At 27.4% G+C, this 21073-nt stretch overlaps 1 protein-coding gene across 1 annotated transcript in view; it reads right to left on the reverse strand.

Moving 5' to 3' along the window:
- Positions 1-21073, reverse strand: part of LOC107445946 (uncharacterized) — a 221001-nt gene that overhangs the window by 26378 nt on the left and 173550 nt on the right. The window contains exons 7-10 of the mRNA XM_016060463.3: positions 20362-20470; positions 17923-18145; positions 13789-13853; positions 1617-1697 (exon numbers count right to left, since the gene is read on the reverse strand). Of these exons, the coding sequence (XP_015915949.1) occupies positions 1617-1697; positions 13789-13853; positions 17923-18145; positions 20362-20470 (478 nt within the window). The remainder of the gene's footprint in view (positions 1-1616; positions 1698-13788; positions 13854-17922; positions 18146-20361; positions 20471-21073) is intronic.

The following is a 21073-nucleotide window of genomic DNA, read 5'->3' on the forward strand; positions in this document are numbered from 1 at the left end:
AATTTACTACTTATTGCGATTATTTTTAAAAAAATATGCATAAAAATTGAAAACAAAACTTAAATTTTACGAAAGCAAATAAATTGCTATATTTCAAAAAAGCAGATATCAAATTGCATTAATTTTTTTCTTTAAATTATGAGATCCGACATTTCAAAGTTAAAAATAAATAAATGTTGATATTTTAAAATATTCAGGGCTGTACTATCCCTTTAAATTTATTCAAAAGAAAAAAAAATGGAACTATATTTTATCTGATCTTCTGAGCTATAGGCAAATATGATATTTTTAACCATCTTAACTCAAAATACTGGAATTTATTTTTACAAATAATAAAACAAACCACGAAAATCTTGAATATATATTCCTTAATCCCTTATATCGCTCATGGCATTTATCTAAGCCCCATGATTTAAATTGTTTTAATTTTTATTATTTAAAAAATACAAGGGATTTTAGACATACAGTGGCTTGCAAAAACTTTCACCCATTATATTGTTACTTTAATTGAACTAAAAAATTATTCTTTATTATAGCCAAATTAATGAAATGAGAATTATTTGTTTTTCAAAACTTACGAAAACTACCAAAAATAACCCGGCAAAAATTACAGTAAAAAATAGAAGCATTATGTATTTAACGATTAAACAAAATTACATATAATTTTCATTAATTCAAAGGAAATTTTAACATTTGAAAAACATTACCTGGCTTCACCTTGACCACGGAAGCAATGCGGTTTTAATTTTTACTAATATTATATTTCAAAAGTTGCCCCATTGCAAGAGATTTAGTGAAGAATTAGTTCAGTCTAAAAGTTTATTTTTCTGCCATCCAGGTGGCCGAGTGATCAGCATGCTTGACTGCGAAACCAATGATTACGGGTAGGAATCCCGCTCAGGGTACGAATGTTTCTCTCTGTGTGTTGTCTTCTGTTGTGAATATGACCCCCCCTCCCCTTTAAAGGGTGTAAGGTGGCGTGTTAAAAGATGATCGGGTGATGACTTGGATTCCCTGTGTAACGTTAAATGAGCGAAAATTCCGGCATCTTCCGAGGCGAAGAATAAGAAGTTCAGTGATTATCATTCAAAAAAAAGTTTGTCTTTCTATCTGTAAATGTTAATAGCTTTATGTCCACAGAAATTACACAGTTTGATACACATTTACTATGTATTACAGGCAAATAAAATTAAAAACAAGTCAAAAGAAGTTAAACTAGTTATTATCCTTAGAGTGATCTAGATAAAAATTAAACAATTTAACATGAACCTATATAAATGGAAATTAGCCGATGGTATGTGGTAGTAGTCGATGGATATGATTTTTTATTTCATGTGTGCAATAATTTTATAAAAAGTCAATATTCTTTATATCTTGTTTTTTTTCTCTTCTATTTATAATATGCTACATATATGTACAATGTGCAACTTATTGTTTCAATGATTGAAAACATATTTTAAATTGCTCTTAAAACTTATTTTAATTTGCTTGGAAACATTTCCTTCCTATTTGAGTACATAGATAAAATCATTCTTGCTTCAATTAGATAAAAAATTTTCCCGTTCCAAAATGAATCTAAAACAAATTGCTTTTATAAATGAAAAATGCACACTCACCTACTAATGTTATGTAATCCATTCCCGAAGAATCATACCGTGGGGATGAGCATGCATCATGGGGTCTTCTTGCAAACTCTCCTAAAAATTAAAAAGAAAAAAAAAACATAAAAAAAAATATTTAACCAAAAAATTATTATTCAATATTCAAGTGAAAATTTATTTTATGTATTTGGATTTATGCGTTCGTAAAAAGTGATAAAAAATAACTGAAAAGAAAGACTTAAAATGTAGAACATATGAATTTTAGTGAGCAATAATAATATGCATGCGAAACCTTTTATCGCCTAAACGCTTTAGTTTTGGAATTATTCACGGAGAAAAAATTCTGGTAAAATGACCGCATTGCATGGTATTGGTGGTTTAAAAAATCATATTTCTGGTTAGTAAAACCAAAATATAACGTATTAAAACCATTCATTTGGTAATTTTTCTGTTAGTATGGTAACAGTTTACTTGAAATTCTGATATTCAGCATTATAATTTGTATTACTACACATTTTGTAAAAAATACAAAAGTGAAAAGAAAATTTTCAAGACATTCACCACATTTACCAAATTTTAGCATAGATTAGAACGCTATATTTGAATGTTAATTTCACCAAAATCGTTACCAAAGTGCAGCAGTGAAAATTACCAAGCTTTATGGCGTTTTCATGGAGAAAAATCACTGTGAATTATACCATATTCTGGAAATTTTAGCCATATTTTCTCTCAGTGTACGCTTTAAAAATATGATTTGTTTCTCAAAAATCTATTTATATTGCAAATCGGTATTTTGTCTACTGATCTATTAATTATTAACTCGCGTTCAGATTTAAAGCAGCAAGAAATATAAAATAAAAGTAAAGAAACAAAGCAATTAAAGATTTCGGAAAATCGTCATTGTTTTAATGTATTGTTTTCTTAGACAGTCAAAATATTTTATTAAATTATTTTATCTATGAGTATGAAAGATTTTCCTTTAGTTAAAGACTATCCCCTCAGTTACGAATAAATTAAGACATCAATATCTTCGTTTAGCAACCAGCCACTACATTTCAACGTCGAGAACCTTATTTTAAGGAAATATAATATTATTGTCTAAACACTGGTAATAAGTTTGAAGAATAAACTAAATCAGAAGGTACCATTTGTCAATAAAAGTATGCAGGAGAGAAATGCCACAAAAGTAGTAGTGCAATATTAAAAAATAGCAGAAGATCATGTTAATATTTTAAGAATATGTTAAAAAAATTCCGTTAGCAAAAGCTTTGTTAAAACTTCGCTTTTCCTCTTGTTGCTTTTAAAACTTCGCATTTATTCGATATGTTTTGTTTTCCTCATTCCCGTTTGGTGAGTTTTGAGAATAGGTGGCTGTTTTCGAGCGCTTGAAACATTTCCACCTTAATAATTTTTGAATCAAATGAGGTTTTTAATTTATCAAGTGTATTGTTCTGTTTCAGTTTCTTGGGGTTATTCCGTTAATTATTATTAATGCTTACTGAAAAATATTTTATTTATTCATTTTAATTTTAAAGCCGGTACTTTTAAATGTGATACATACTTTTGATAATTTGGTGGAATGATTCAGCAAACCAAAGAATTAATTTTCGAAATCCTTAAATTTCTTCACTTAAAATTTTTAATTCCTGTTCATAAGAATGATCTTTTAAAAAGAAATTTAATACAATTTTAATATTTTCCTAATCATTTCATACTAATTTTACATAATGCTATCATTGTTTAAACACATAAATAATTTTGAATTTTATGTAATATTAGTTGTCTTTGAAGCAACTTAATTCATTTAAATATTAATATTTTTGAAAATATAAAAATTGTACAATTTAAACGTAATTTTCATTCTTTAAACTCTCCACAATCATTGAAAATCCACGAGTAATTCCATTATATCATTTCCTCGTCTAGATATGCGTGTAAAATTGAATTTCTAATTAGCTTAATGTATTGTACTTCGAGGCGCAAATGTGAAAAGACAAGCTATAATAGCGATGCAAAAGTAAAGATAATCAATGATTTCGCTTAGCTTTTCGCGAATGCTTTTGAATCTTTATCATATTTCATTGGATTTTCAACATTTTCATTTTACTTTTGCTGACTTTCATTTTCTCTTTTTTCCATTTCATTTATTTATTTATTTTTTTCAGAAAAAGGACTTAGATTCCTTAGATGGGCTAAAGCGGATATTTTTATTTGTTTTAATTGAATTTCTTTAAAGAATAGAGACAGTTATTCAACGCCTGCTCATTTATCGATCTTTTTTAAAGCTATTCCGAAAAAAAAAATATCTAGATTAAAAAAGTAAGAATTTGTTAAGCTCATTTTATTACACATTTCAGTAAATAAACTCAAAGGTTCTTTTTCTGTACCGATAGTTTAGAAACTTGATTAGACTTTAGTTTTATTAATATTTATGACATAATTATGTATTTAAGAAATAAAAGAAAATTACTTAGTATGTACAAAGTTAAAGTTGACTAAGCAGAAATCTGAAATTTCCTTCAAAATTATCTTTTAATTCTGATAAAACGTTGGTTTTTGGTAAATTATAAATTTTGTTTTTATAAACTGAGTAAAGATAAACGAATATTTTTATTTATTTTAATTGAATTTCTTAAAGAAAAGGAAAAAAATAGTCTCAGCCAGTTCATTTAATGAATGGTTTTAAAGTTATAACAAAAAATATAAAAACAAGAGTTTGCAGGTTAAACTGTAAGATCAAAGGTTCTATAGCCATATTAAAAGCTACAGAAACGTTGTAAAATATTTATATTACATTGTTATCTAGTCAAAAAGAAATATGATTATTTTAGTATGGGAATATGAGGTGGAAAGTTTCGTGTGAAATAAAATTTTAGTGTTCCTTTAATATATTTTATCAAAATAGTGTGTTTAATTTAAATAAAAAGTCAGTAACTTAAACAAACCTGAATAGTTAAGATTTTTTTGTAGACATATGCCTTGTTTCTATGTTATGAGATTATGTTTTGAATACTATGAAATAAAAATTATAGTTATATTTAAAGTATGAAGTTAAGAGAATTCTACGTTTTAAATTAATACATTACTATGTTATTCTATATAACCTAAGAATATATTATTTTCAAATAATGTATAGTTAGACGAACACATTCTAAAATGCATAAGATAAAATAAATGCTCTTTAAAGAAAAAGTTTCAGGCTAGACTAGCGGCGTAGGCAGTGAAAGCTTTTATTAACAATTAAAAATGCGTCAATGTAAAATAGAGGAAAAAAAACGTAGTTAATTCACTACTTAAAATGCATTCAAAATATTTGGAAAGAAAATAAAAGTTTTTCCTTTAAAAAATAGCATCTCAAAAGAACAAAAAAGGTAATTCTTTTAGAGCACAAGTTATGTAGTAAAAATTTAATTTGCCGAAAGATTAAACTGTCTTTATGTTTACGAAATTACCTCCTTTTTGTTTCTAAAACGTTTTCGTTTTTGTCAAACAAACAAAAAAAATTAAGACTTAAACTACTTAAACAGTAGTACAGCCTGAAATAAACTTAAAACTTAAAAATTTTATTAAAAAGAAAAGATTTTGCAAAATCATGAAAAAGACTTGCATCTTTTTATCACAAAGCGCATTTTGCATCGCTTAATGGTCGGCAAAATGTGCCATTTACATATACACTAAAATTGTATAACTTTTTCTTGATTTTTGTTGCTTTGATGGATTCAATTATATTGATTATATTTCTGTTTTCTTCTTATAAATAACTATTTCAATATTTACATCAATTTTAATAATAAATGAGAAAGAAATATTCAATTATTCAAAATTGCAATTGAGATTGTCGGGTAACAATTCAAATATAATAAATTCGGCAGTACTTTAAAAGTTCCATATCTTTTTAGCGAATGATATGCTATTTTTATAACTGTTGTGTGTTTGCAACAGTTAATCATTAATGTTAAGAAAAGTTATATTTAATAAATTCGAAGAAATTATGTATAATAAATCGATAAGAAAAGTTATATATAATAAAAGTTATATATTCAAATATAATAAATTCGGCAGTACTTTAAAAGTTCCATATCTTTTTAGAGAATGATATGTTACTTTTATAACTGTTGCGTGTTTGCAACAGTTATTCAATAATGTTAAGAAAAGTTGGCAAGCAATGTCTCTGTTAATTCAAACTCTTGTAAAAGAAATTGGAATTTTTATAATGTCTACCTTCACCTATTTTTAAAATTTAATTCATTCACGCAGCATCCCGTTGTGGGCAAGGGGGTTAGGGAGATTAAGGCTCCGCGATTTCATAACCAATGGCATGATGACCAATGTGGTCAGCACTGCGCACCGAAACATTTACAACCGAAACAAGCTGGTACCCATCGCTCTGAAGCTGGGTTTGCTTCAAGATTCCACTGAGGATTGAACCACATTTCAAGTCATTCTAAGGATTGAAAAATTTCAAGTTTGCGAATCAATGATCTTCTAATTCGAAATATCTAGGTTTCAGTAAATCTTCAAAAAATTAAAACTTTACAAATGATTTTAAACACACTTTTTATTCGCTATAAGATTTGATAAGAGCTTTCAGATGATGAAATCCTGAAAGAAAGGTTTTGTTTAAATCAATATATATATATATATATATATATATATATATATATATATATATATATATATATATATATATATATATATATATATATATATATATATATATATATATATATATATATATATATATATATATATATATATATATATATATATATATATATATATATATATATATATATATATATATATATATATATATATATATATATATATATATATATATATATATATATATATATATATATATATATATATATATATATATATATATATGTGTATAAAGAGAGAGACTGATTTTTTTACGCTCTTGCAATTTCTAAACTTCTATAATAAAATATTTTTTTAAAAAAATTGTGCACATATATATCAATTGTGCATGAAAAAACAAATTCCAAATGGAAAAAGTCTTCTGTCAAGAAAGAAATAAAATACTTGAGTGAGCATGTGGGTGATTCAGGGAAGGCAATTCTCCTTCAACAAACATAAGGAAAAGTTTTATAACCACCTTTCTTGTACTTTCTTTATTGAGGTTTAGTACAATACTTTTGTTAGTAGACAAATTCAGAATAAATCTAGTACGACTAACAGTTTACTTTAAAAATCAAATGCAATCGATTAGTTAGATTTAAAAGCAATCGGAGATTTTCTTGCATTTAAAATATCATTAATGAACATTACAAAACAAATATTATTACTTTTTTAATAATTGATTTTAAAAATAATATCTTTTATTTAATAAAGAATTTTATCATTAAAAACTTTTAAGTTATTAAGACTTTTTTCAATTAAAATATACTAATTATTCACATTCAATTAATTTTTTAATATTCAAAAAATTCTCGAGAAAAGGCACGAAAAAATTTCAAATACGAAATCAAAAATCATTAAACATTATTATGTTCCTTGATTTAGAAATATAATTTTCTAGCATTGTTAAATGTCATTTTTTTAAATGAACTAGTATATGGTTTTTTTTTAAATTTCTAATTGATTTCAAAAATTTTAATTTTAATCACTTAATTTTCAAAGTCCAGTCCTTTAGATAATCCAATGTTACGGTCATTTCAATCTGCGTTGTTCTTCACATCATTTACATGCGATCGAACAAAAAGTTCATCTGAAGTAATAATAAAAAATGCACAATCTTCTTGCATTTAGATTTTGATTTATCAGTTCTTTTTAGACCCTGTATTTAAAATATTGTGATAATTGACTTTATTAAACATGTTTTTATTGCCATGTGAAAATTGTAGCATTACTTATATGTAGAGCATCTTTCGTAACTTTTATCATTTTATTATACAACTTATTAGTTCTTAAAAGTAACGAATATTTCCCTATACAAAGTTCTAATATTTAATAGTTTAGTTTATTGTAGCAATTTAGTGCTATTCATTAGCAAGTACAAAAGTTTTTTCTCGGTGATTTTGTGGAACAGTCTCATGATTTTTATTAAATGCATGATCTGCATTCACGAATCTGACAAGAATGATTTTTGGAGTTGAAAACCTATCAAATTATTTTTGCTAAGAAATGGGCTGTCATTTTAATATTTTGCATGCGATTAAGACCTATTCGGTAGACAGTGAAAATTTTATTAACTTCAAATTTAAAATAAAAGGTTGTTGAAATGTTTTGAGTACTCGAACCAGACGCTCTTTTTTACGACGGCTAGATGTGAATAAATAAAATAGTAAAATGCGAAAACTCACAGTTACAAATAAAAAAAAACTAGAAGGGAAATTAATTAAAGGGGACATTAAAACTCATGATAACCGAAGGGTCGGTGATAGATGGAGAAAGCAAAAATAAGCACAGTACGGTTTCTAATAAATGCTAATTATTATAAAGTTGAGAGCATATTCCGGAATATTTTGAGAATTTGCATCTGAACAGGATTTTAAAATACGGCCTGACGTCTACGCATCTTCTGTCATAAATATTATATAGACTATGGTAAAAAGAAATATGGAGTTAAAGGAAGTTTAAATTTCGATCTCCAAGGGAGAAAAAAATAAGCATAAAGTGCAAAAATGGGAACCCAAAATTTTATTTGATTATATCATACATGCATTTTATTTCTATCCGTCATATATTCAAAACGTGTTAAAAAGATTTAAACAATAATATTACGGATTTCGTAATTTATTGCAACAGTATACATTTAATTATTGTCTCCAGTTCTTTCCACTGCGATGACTTGCAGTTAAATGACTCTATAGCAGCAGAAAGACTCGATGATTTTTTTCAACTCCATCACTGTTGATCTGGCACCAAATCGAGATGCTCCAGGATGACTCGATGGAAAGTGATCGGTAGCAAATGTGTGTGAAATCATTCAAAGTTGCATTCACAATAAAGGTGTACATAAAAAGCGCTATCTATTGGATGAAGAGGGAACTATTTTATTGCAATGTTCCTCTACAACATATAAACTAAGACTCGTCTACATCCACCATCCAGGAAGATCATTAAATTGGTCTCAACAATTTATTTTTAATTACAACCACTCTGAACAAGCTAAAGAACTTAGATTGATTGCATAGTTTAAGAACAAAATGCGAATTCATGAATATTAGTTATTCAATAATAATAATTCCTGGCCCATAGTACTCGAATAATAATTCACTTAAAAAAATTGAATTACTTCGATCCTGACTGTTTATACTTTTTACCCTAAAAATTTATCTTTTTCTCCTTCCATTCAAGGATTCCATTCAGTTTAATCTATCTAAAAAAATCTCCTTACTTCCTGACTTATAACTATAACATCATATCACATATATACAAAAAAAATCCCTAACACTTGTTGAAAAAAATCCCTTTATACATCCCATTACTCCTCTTTGTCTACAAATCTAGTTCAAACAATGTAAAAGACTAATCCCAGTTGATAACATAGAAGACCATTCTTCCGTGAATAAGCTACGCTGTTATCGGAACATTTCCGTTAAAAGGACACTGCTTGCAGTACAAGATCACTGCAATGAAGCTTATCTGCAGAAAAACGCGTTTTCGATAGTGGTACATTACTTTTTAGCACGGAGTTGCGATTTTAAGTTAGAATCCGATCAATTTTAGCAGCAGACAGCACGTCATAGTCAATTTTTCAGAGGCATACTTGGCTGCTAGCGTCCAACAACATTTCTCCGTTCTAACATATTAGAGATAGTCAAATTACGTGATAACACGCAACTCATAAACACGCAAGAAATTCAATTTAGAAGCTTGCTCGTATCGCCTTATGTGCGTTTTTTTTTCTTTCTTTTTCTTGTTATTTTTATTTCTCGTTTCGTCACGGTACGACGTTAAGTCGTTAATAACGTGCCTCGAAAACCGATGGTTTTCAAAAATAATTTTTTAAGAGAGGAACTGAGTGCCTTTTACGTCAGTTTGGATTTCCGAGAATAAATAATGCTAGTCTATCGTGCTAATCAATCAATTACCAACTTCGAGTTAGCAAAGAACGCCCTGAGAAAAGTCGATTTCAATTTTTTTTCTCAACAAATGATAAAAGAAGTGGAAAAGTAATAAGGTATAGTATATAAAAAAGTATATAAAGTTTCCATTTAATCTTTAATTTAATTATGATATGAATACTTATTTGTTGAATAATTTTCTGGTTAAAAACATTTGTTGTCATGTGCTTAGCATCAATCTCTCTTTTGTTAATTTTATATCTATTTAAAGGAATGTTTCAATAATATTCATATTGTAAATGTAGGCATGCACGTACCAGATGATATTTGTTAAAAATTGGTCGTGAAGACGCAGTAGATGAAAACAAATCCATCATGATTTTCTATTAAAATTAATTAAGCCAACTTCTCCCTATAATTTACCGTAAAAGTTTAATAGTAATGTAGAGACACCAATTTAATATTATGTTAACGTCAATCTTAATGTAATTTTTTGAATTTTTTGTTCACAGAGAGACAAGGGTTTTATTTGAAATGTCATTAAAAATCGAGGTAATTTTTTAAAATTGTTGTGCACAAGTAGAAATTAAGCCCAACTTGGTTGTAAGTGATGGCTTCGTCAAAGTAATTTTTTTTATTCCGGTTATTTCGATCAAAGATAAATTGAATTTCGTTATCGAAATTTGCACGAAATTCCAACTATTGTTATAATTAATTTTCACAAATTGAAATTTATCTATACACCATTATATCATATAGCATCAATCTTTCTTTTGTTAATTTTATATCTATTTAAAGGAATGTTTCAATAATATTCATATTGTAAATGTAGGCATGCACGTACCAGATGATATTTGCTAAAAATTGGTCGTGAAGACGCAGGAGATGAAAACAAATCCATCATGATTTTCTATTAAAATTAATTAAGCCAACTTCTCCCCTATAATTTACCGTAAAAGTTTAATAGTAATGTAGAGACACCAATTTAATGTTATGTTAACGTCAATCTTAATGTAATTTCTTGAATTTTTTGTTCACAGAGAGACAAGGATTTTATTTGAAATGTAATTAAAAATCGAGGTAATTTTTTAAAATTGTTGTGCACAAGTAGAAATTAAGCCCAACTTGGTTGTAAGTGATGGCTTCGTCAAAGTTATTTTTTTTATTCCGGTTATTTCTATCAAAGATAAATTGAATTTCGTTATCGAAATTTGCACGAAATTCCAACTATTGTTATAATTAATTTTTACAAATTGAAATTTATCTATACACCATTATAAAATTTAAAAAAAACAACACTATTTCAACAAATGATAAATCATTCTCTTTAAACAAATCTTTTCTCCTAATGAAGGGGACAGTGGGATAAGACCTCTCCTAATGTAGGGAAAGTGGGATATTATATATATATATATATATATATATATATATATATATATATATATATATATATAGTTTAGCTCTAACAGGCCTTCGAATTTTAACTACCCGGTGTTATCCCGTTTCCCTTCTTCCATATATTTTCTTCCATACAAACTGGGGATATTGTTCAAAATATCCCCAGTTTGAGGGCTCTGAACTAGAACTCTGAACTTAAGGTATCCGACTGTTTGAAAAAAGGCAATTTCGATGAAAATTTAACTTTTTTTTCTCATTGACTATGCTTGAAATTCTGCTTAATTAGCTCTTTAAATATTTTTAAGATGAAAATAAAAGTTATAATTTCAAGTTATTTTATTCATATAAGAAAAATTTATTTAGTTTTTTTTCTTAGGAAATTACATACTTTAAATGCATTTTCAGAAGAACGTTAACTTGCAGAACATCTCCTTACGCTATCACTTATTTCAAAGATCTTTGAAACTCCTTATGTATATTTGTATAATTTTAGGTATATTTTGAATTAAAAGCTAAAATCTAAGTTTGAATTTGTTATTGTTATGATGATTTAAGTAAATAAATATTGAACAATATGTTTAGTTTCATTGCATTGGTTATTTGAATTTTTTTAAAGATTTTATTTTCGAAACGCAGGTTTCATAAATATAAATGTCATTATTACATATATTATAACAGTTTTCATTGAAGCATTTTTGATTCAGAAAAGTTTTTTTATGCCTTACGAATTGGTGTAGAGCTACTAGCACGACAACTAGAATTTGTAGATTTTGTATCCAAATTTTCGCTTATTTTTATTTTAAAAAAAATAATTTTGTTACCAAAAAGAAAATCGATACAGTCGGATACCTCAAACTATACATTATTTCCCGCTGAAATGCGTTGAATGAACTTTCAAACTGGCAAATACATTTAATATTTTTTTTATTATTATTATATTTTTTTAAAAAAATGACAATTTAGCAACATTTTTTTACGTAGCACAAAATTATTCAAAAATAAATAAAAAATTCATCCTATTTACAAATTTTTAAGAGCAAAAATATTCCAGTGTCTTAGTAATTTTTCAAATATTAAAAAAAAAAAATAACAGCGGAAGAGCTTTTCAATGTCAAAGAGATACGGTTGTTATTTAAACTAGAGAAATTGACAAATCCTAATCCTCAAATTTCTTTATTGAAATTCCTATTTAAAAAAAGAAAAGAGAAAGATACTTACGACATTATTTTCAGAACCAAAGAGAACTCATAAAAAATTCCCTTGTAACTGTTATGACTAAGAGACTAAGTGACTAAAATATTGCGTATTTAGATTGTTTTTATAAATATTAATAATCAGAAAGAGAGTTTATTGATTTGTTTCGAATACTTAGTAATATCCAATTCGCTTTAAAAGGGTTTTTTCTTCTAGCTAGTTTTCTTTTATTCATGCTGATTTCTATTCTGCCATTGTTAATATTTACTGTAATTTATATATTAAGTACATACATAAGAATAATAAATACAATAAATAAATGATTTAAAGAGTATATTTCTAAAATATTTTAACACATTTTGACACGTAGTTGTTTTACGGAAAAAGTTAATGAAATAAACTAAGAATATATTTTTATTTACTTATTGAAAAAAATTATTTTAATAATCAAAATAATCTATAAAAATTTTACTATATTTTTTTTAAAATTTAATTTCTAATTCTTAGACACTCCTTATGTAGCTGAAATTTGCAAACATATAAAGTGCAGAATATGAAAAAATTAGAAATTCATTGCAGATATGGTATAGTAATGTATTTTATAAAAATAAAACAACTTTTAATATTTTTGTATTAAAATTACTTATTTTACAATCTGCAACTTAAAAACGAATACATTAAAAAAATAATGGCTCTTAGAAGATTGTTTAGTAAGCAAATGCATTATTTTAAACATAAAAATAAGTAACAGTAATTCTAACCCCGCGACTTTACCTTAAAAATTATCTATTGCTGAGAAGTATTTATAACTACGAGTTAATATATAAAGCTAAAAAAAATTTAAAGTAATACATTTTAAGCACAATGGATTAATTTACATTGTAAAATATATCTTTCCCGAATACCTTCTAAGTTCATATTCAGATTTTAAAAAAATAAAAAATAATACCGCTGAATTTATTTTAAAAATGTTAGGTAATACAAAAAAATTTATAATTAATTTTTTTCTTATACTAAGAGAACTTTTGTGGTCGTCGTTAACATGCTAATTCGCTATCATTATAATGATATTACTATGCATAATATAAGCTGTATTACGTTGCTCTAAAATTGATGTACCATTAATTGCTAATGTATAGAGATACAAAAGAACTAATTATTATTTTTGCTATTAATCAATAGAAATGGGCATGTCTTCTTTCTTACCCTCTAACATCATTTTTACTTTTTTCTCTTGGGGTGTTTTGACATAAAATAAATAATAAGGGACCTGCTATTTTAAATTGAAATCGATTTCTTATGTTGGTGCTTTTTCCTCCGTCTCATCGTTGAATGCAGGAAGTCATAAATTTTCTTTTGGGGATGTGTGAATTGAATAGCCCTACATGGTCTTACGGAAGTACATTTTACTTCCTAAAAAAACTTAATGATACAGTTTTTTTTAAAGTTACTAGCATTAAGGACATTTTAAAAATGAAACTGGAATTCGAATAAGTGTTTTTATATATCTCACATACAAAGGAGGTTAGATTAGTTTTAATGTATTTAATGAGCCTTACCTGTTTGGATTTCAATTATGTGTCGCTCTCTTTGATGAAATGTCAGACAAACAAACCCATTAGAGCTAAAAGAGAAAAAAAAACATTTTATTTTATATATTGTCCATAATAGAATGAAATTTTTTAAAATATACCATAATTATAAAAAAAAATATTTCAGCATAGCTAATAATTAAATAAATTTTTAAATATTTAGAAAATGCTTGTTAAAGCTTGCTAATTTATATTTAAATTTTAATTTACATTATTTAAAATAAAAGAACACACTTATTCTTTAGGTATCCATGCTAGGTTATTCTTTGATTTCAGTAATAATTCACCTTATTATATACAAGCAAAGTACTGCTTCAATATTTGCAACTGAATAACAAAGAAGAATAAAATTGCTACGTAAATGTACCATCACATTTTATTCTTCGAAAAATATTTAAAAAACGCTCGCATGTACTTATTGTATCTCCCCCTCCAGCAAGAATTTATATTAAATTAATAAATAATGAATCAATAATGTGAGAAAAAATGCTAAATATCACTGAATAAATTATTACTGCATAAATAGTAATAAATTACTGTGCATCACTGTGTACATCTCTATATAACTGTATATAAAAACCACATCTTTATTTTCCCTTTAATCTCAACTAGAATTTAAGCAAAAGTAATAAACAATAAACAGATATTTCAATTTTAGTTAAATTTTATGTTGAGAACTATTTCAGAAAGTTTTTTTTTCTCCAGGAAATATACAACATGAGCACACGCTTTACCTTCTATTTAAGTAAGAGTTCTACTAAAACTGGAAGTAACTAAGTACTAATTTTCTTTTCTTTTTCAAATATTTTCATTGCAAAAACTATTTAAAATTTTTCTGTCGAAATTGGTCTGCACACAATTAAATTACTTCTGATACAGAACTCATTAAGGAAGAGCCCGAAAAGATTAGCAGCTATATCGTTTGCTTTTTACTAGAGATACTTTGAGTTCGTAATTCGACGTCATCTAGCTTATCCTCTACTGGTTTGAACTAACTACAGACTTAACGTAAAATAGTATTCAGATAAAGTGAATGTGAGTTAATTTCATCGAATAAATCTCTCCTATGCGAGTTCCATTTCTTGTAAAACGAGCTATGGTCGTCAAGTTTCAGTTCAAGTTTTTAAGGACTGCTAGGGACTTTAACAGTCACAACCTTTACATTCGCAATATGCATTGGTTATTAAACATATTATCCCTTTACTCTTAATTAAAAAAAATTTCAATAGAAAATTTTTTCCACATGAAACTGAAAAAATCTTGCTGATATATCCTTATCTGCCAAATAGTTAAAAGACAATTATAAAAAATTTTTAAAAATAATAATAGAAATAAATAAATAACGACGACCCTGTAGTCAAGGTACTGAACTGTTATTGTAAAGGACCGGAATTTTGCCCTAAATTATGTCTTGAAAACTACCCCCCTTCAAAGCAATGATTATTAGATTGCGCATGTGAAATGAAGGCCGACTTGTGTGCATTGCTGACTATTTTGGTACCACCAAGTCGTTGGTCTCAAAACCATATAGGTTAAAGCGTCGATAACCAACTCGGTGATCAAACGTCTATTGCGCAAGTGCTTTATTTTATTAACATGAGAGAGTTTTAAAATTCCAAGAACACGTTTCGTTAACTTAAATGCATCGTTAATTGTCAATTTTTTGTAGTTTTGTTATTTAATATGAAATATTTTACTTATAATATCAATGATTTCGGGATGACACTCATATAGTTTGCTTCCTAATTCATTTTTGAAAGGCAATCGAAAGCATGGTACTTAAAAAAAAACATCATACATTAAGAGTACCATTGAAAAATGATTATCAATAGTTGTATCGAACATCATTTGTTGATGCTATGGTTAGACAAAAGATGTCGACCCATGGTACTAATCACAAAAATAAGTTTGAAATTTGCCCAACAAACATTTTTGTTCCGTAACGAACTGAGAAATATATCTTTTCGTCCAGAAGACATTTCATTCCAATTTTTTTTTATTTATTTTAAGTTTTTCCTGAGGCAAAGATGACAAAGCCCGTATTGTTCTGAGTCCAATTTACAGCGACCCATCCTGTCTAGATAAAACCCGTGTAACAAATCGATCTGTTGCAGTGTAGTTATTTGGGAAACTGAAGCAGTAATTGATACGTGTACCAACGAAGATCGATGCTGCTTTCACCTTTCTTTCTTTTACAACTTCACAGCTGTTTCTACGAGGAATGACAGATACCCTGAATGGGTATCAGTTATACAAGCGTGAAAAGTGAGAATTAGAGAACTAAAAAAAAGTTTTTCTTTTATTTTCAGTAATTGTAAGGGTATAATTTCTCATCTGCCACACTAAATCTTTAGGGATATTGCTAAAATAACTTTTATAAGTTTCCGCTTCAAAGAAATTCATTTTTCAAAGAATTCACGATTTGAATTTTCAGTAGAAGGAATGATGAATTTATAACTATTTGAAAAGTAACTTAGCGCATTGTGGACTTAAAGGGAGTTTTTCTACGGAAGTTAAAACATGATAGACTGAAGTGAACTATCAGAACGGTTTTCAGTAGTAAAATTTCGCATTGTTAATAGCTAATTAAATAAGAAAATCCATAGAGTTATTAATCCAAATCATCCCAAACTTTATTTAAGGCTATATTTTGGAAAAAAATGACAATACTTCATTTTTATCATTTCTATTGGAATAAAGACACAAATAGACACACAAAAAATATTACAACAAAGAGGAAGATAATATTTTTTCCATAATATTTTGTGTTGTAAAACAGTTAACAGTAAAAAATTAAATAACAACCATGATTTGTGCGATTCACTACTAAGCAAATTTCATTAATTAAAAAATTTAGAAAAAAAACGGAACGGTTGAACATTAGAAGCAGGAGTTATTGCACAAAATCATTGCTAGCTGTAAATTGTTTAATTAACAAAATAATTGGACAACATTTATTTTTAACATTAAACATTTATTTTTAAGAAATTGTATTCTTCTACTTTCTCTCCTTTTTGAAACATGAAGCATTCAATAGCGTATTTTATTTTGTTATCGTACATTTAACATTTTAGTAAATATATAAATTCAAGCATTGTAAAACACTGTAAAAAGTGCTATATTTTGAACTCAGAATAAAAAAAAATCTCGAATAATGCTTGAATTTTATTTGGAAAAAAACATTTTCATACACCGTTCATTTTCCGCAAATGAAATAACAAGATTTCGACCCGAGCGTTCATGCATTAGTTAAACAGCATCGCAAATATGTTTCGTTAAGTGTTTTCATTTGAGTAGTGTGCATTTAAATCTAAAAATGATTAAAAATTAAGTTACAAAATATCGTCTGAAACTATTAAAAACACCCCAATACGACCTCGTGGAATAAAAAAAAAGTTTAACGCTCTTAAACTGACATCCAACACACTTAAAATAATTTCAACAATTCCTAATTAATAGCGATTTAATATCAAAATTTCGTCTTCTCTCCGTTTCTATCTCTTTCAGGAAAGATTTCTGATTCCTCGTATTTACTACACTAGGTGGTAAGTAGAATTAAAATATTTTCCAGTACACTATAAAAAAATCTGGATCAAATTATGGTAAAATGTACTGGTACCCAGGGGGCCGATAATTTTTACCGCAAATTCAATTTTTACTGTAAAACTTTTTGCGATAATAATTATCGCAAAATCACTAAATCACTGCGGTTAAATAATTGTTACTGTAAAATATACGGTGTAAAACTTTACGGTAAAAATGGACTTCACGGTAAAATTAATCTTACAAATGATGCACCCAGGGTGCCAGTATTTTTTACCGGATTTTTTTTTCAGAACACTAGCTATTTCGGATGTAACCGCATCCGAGATAAATATTTTTTTTGTTTTGTTTCTGTTATTAAAAAGAAATGAGTTATTTGTTTATATTAACATTTTAAAAGAATTAAAAACATCCTAATACGCACCCAAAGCATAAAATAGGCTCTACTATGTTAACAAGATGCTTAAATTTTTCATATAATATTGTGAGAAAATAGAAACATAAACATTATGAATTTGTAAATACTGTAATTCAATTATGGCAACTACTTTTACTCACCAGCCTTGCATACTGTAAGCAACAACTGTTGTTGAATTAGGAGTGGATGAAACTTCATCAGTACAAGTGACTTTAGTTTCAGCATGATCTGCGTGTTGATGAACAATTCTGTAAGTTGTATTTTTATGACTGAAATAATAAGTCATACGCCCATCTAATGTGTGCCAATTTCTTGTTGATGTTACCCAAGATGGAAATTGACAACCAGATGTGGGATGTTTTGCTGAAATAAAGGTTTTTATTACATTCCTTCTTTTAATTTATTGCTTCAAAATATCATAAATTTCAAAGGTGTTCATTCAATAAATTTATCTGGTAAACTAGTGCAACGATAACAAAATATTTATTTTTTCATCTACTATTATCTGCTCCTTCGAGTTAATGACTGTTTGTAGTAAAAAAAAATTATGAAGTTACACTTATATAAAGTTTTAATTTTTTGGAATTTCAAAACTATCTTATTTTCTTCGTATTTTTGCGAAGTTGTACCTGATTGAAAAAGAAGAAACATGAATATGCCATATAAGCATGTTTATACTCTGAAAACTTATAACCATATTAGCCCACAACTATATGCCCACACTAATCCAGTGGAGTTATTTTTTTTTCAAACTGATTACCAGTTATTTAAAAATAAAGTCAATTTAAGAGTGATTATTAAGGTATACAATAACTATTTTCATTTATAGCAAAATATCTTCAAATGTTAAAAAAAGTAAAAAAATAGCCAAAATTGACAAATGAAAAAAAATTTAAGAATTTATTTTTCTCTCATAAAAAAACTTTTTTTTTATTTTCCATTTAACAATCGAGTACGCAACTACATATTGAAGTAAAATCCAGTTTTATCAATCTGGCAGAATTTACGAAGTAACTTTAGGTTACGGGCATATTATTTCTGTAAACCCTCTCTCCCCTATTGTTTAATTTTGGTGTATGTACTCTTCAGGTTTTGGCTTATTATTTGTTTGTACATTATGATTGAGATGGTTATCATATCATTCCATGCCTTATTAATTCTGCATATCTAATAATCTGTCACCGCTACACAAATATATATTCCTCCTTAAGAATGAATATTTATTTTGATGACAACCAGTAATTTTTTTTAACAGTAAATATGTTATATTTCACAAAATATACGTGAGTGAAATATTTCTTTCCTAATATAATACTATATTTTAGAAATCATGGTATGATGCTTAAGCGAGTTTGATGTTGAACAATATTTAGAAGGAGTATTTAGATTTTTTGCTATCGAAAGCAGACAATTTTGGTGTACTTATATTGCCAGTCGACTGTTTACAATTGCTTACATGAAAGCCGCAGTTGCTCAGGGGATAGAACGTTCGTCTCATAATAAGGTGATTCAGGCGGTTTATGGTCAATACGAATTCTGCTCCGACCACAGTGCTGACTCAAAATATCCTTAGTGTAGTCGGATTATGAATTAGAATCTATGCTTGCTATCAATAAGAGATTTCGTAGTTTTCCTCCATATAATGCAAATGCGGGTTAGATTCATAAAAAGTCCTCCACGAACTCTAGTTTGCTCCAATACTTGATCCAGGAGTCCCCTTGCTTTCTGGGCTCTCCATGGCCTAGCAATCAAAATTACGCAATACAAAATTACGTTCTGGGTTCTCCGTAGCCCAGTAATCAAATATATTCTATTGTTAAAAAAGGATGGTTACGGAGTTGAATATTGATTGTCGTAAGCTCCGAATTGTATAGGCTGTGCAACATCGGTTATAATATAAAATGAAATCGTATGCAAAATGGAGTAAATTTATAAATTTTTCATGCTGTTCACCATTACAAAATGTATGTATGCTTTTACTTAGTAATGGGAATTTTTATACTTTTAAATATCTTTCAGTTGCAATAAATAATATTTTGATATTTAATTTCTTACTATTTCTGTTCTGTTAGACCTAAATAGACTTCGTTTTAGTATCATCTCTCTATTGTCTACATGTTTCTTCAACAAACTAATTTTATTTTAAGAATTTGTGTAAATATACTTATTAAACTAACTGCTCTTACTTTTAATTGTATTATAAAAGTAGATTTACAGACTCTTATAAGCATCATATTTGTTATTAATATTCTAAAATTTAGTGTTTCTGAGTAAAAAAAATCGTAGCAACTACTTTTCACCAAAATAAGTATAAAAGAACATTTTTAGAGTTTCATTGCACCAAAAAATGCTTTTAGTGTCTGATTACACCTTGCGTGTTTCAGTACATGACATTTGGTGTGAAGTAGCTACCACCATTTTTGGTCTTATAAACAAAGATTTTTTTATAGTGTAAAAGCTGATTCTGTAATGATATTTTAATGCCACCTTGAATATTAATGTCCATAAATTTCCACTCATTTGATTTTTCTGCATATATTTTAGTAGATTTTATATGTTTATAACTATTATTTACATACTTTTTCTGAGTTTCATTATCCTAGATCCATCTCGCGGAGAGACAAGGCCATCACAAGTTGGATCTGCGGACTGAGAGATGTCAAACGTGTCTTTATCTTTTTCGTACACCTAAATAGAATGAAAATGTTCATTAGTAAGTAAAAAAATGATAAACATAAGCAAATTGCATCAATTTAAAGGAAACATTATAGCTTCTTCCTAAAATAGGATTAAAATAAGAAAAAAAGGCTAGTGTTCTCATGAAGTTATTGAAAAGTGTGTTATGAATGCTTGGTAAGAAGATCTAAGTAAAAAAAGTACGAGAGCAGAGCAAAATGTTATTGCTGGAATTTAAAGTTATCAGCATTAGCTGCAGTGCATCTAGATACTAGTAATACAGCAATTAACAAAGTTTTAACGTTAGCAGAAGTGTCTTTCAATTTGCGTTGAACAACCCTTGCTTGATTTATATAAGATAAAAAAAATATTTGCTTTTCCTTTTCTAAGGAATTTAAACCATTCAAAAACACTCTGTTTCTAAACAGTACCATTTTCCCATCATCCTATTTGTCTTCGTCACCCTTTCGCGTGATCACCATTTGTCTGTCACCATTGTCTTTGTTCAAGCGAAATTTGACGTAACACATTGCTCCAATGTGCAGATAGAGTCCTCGTGACATTAACTGTTTTAAATTGGTCATAGCGTACAAGGACACATGGCTTTCCTGATTT

The sequence above is a fragment of the Parasteatoda tepidariorum genome, chromosome 11 (assembly GCF_982258835.1).
Source record: "Parasteatoda tepidariorum strain Cologne lab strain chromosome 11, Ptep-v5.0, whole genome shotgun sequence".
In the NCBI taxonomy this organism is placed as follows: domain Eukaryota; kingdom Metazoa; phylum Arthropoda; class Arachnida; order Araneae; family Theridiidae; genus Parasteatoda; species Parasteatoda tepidariorum.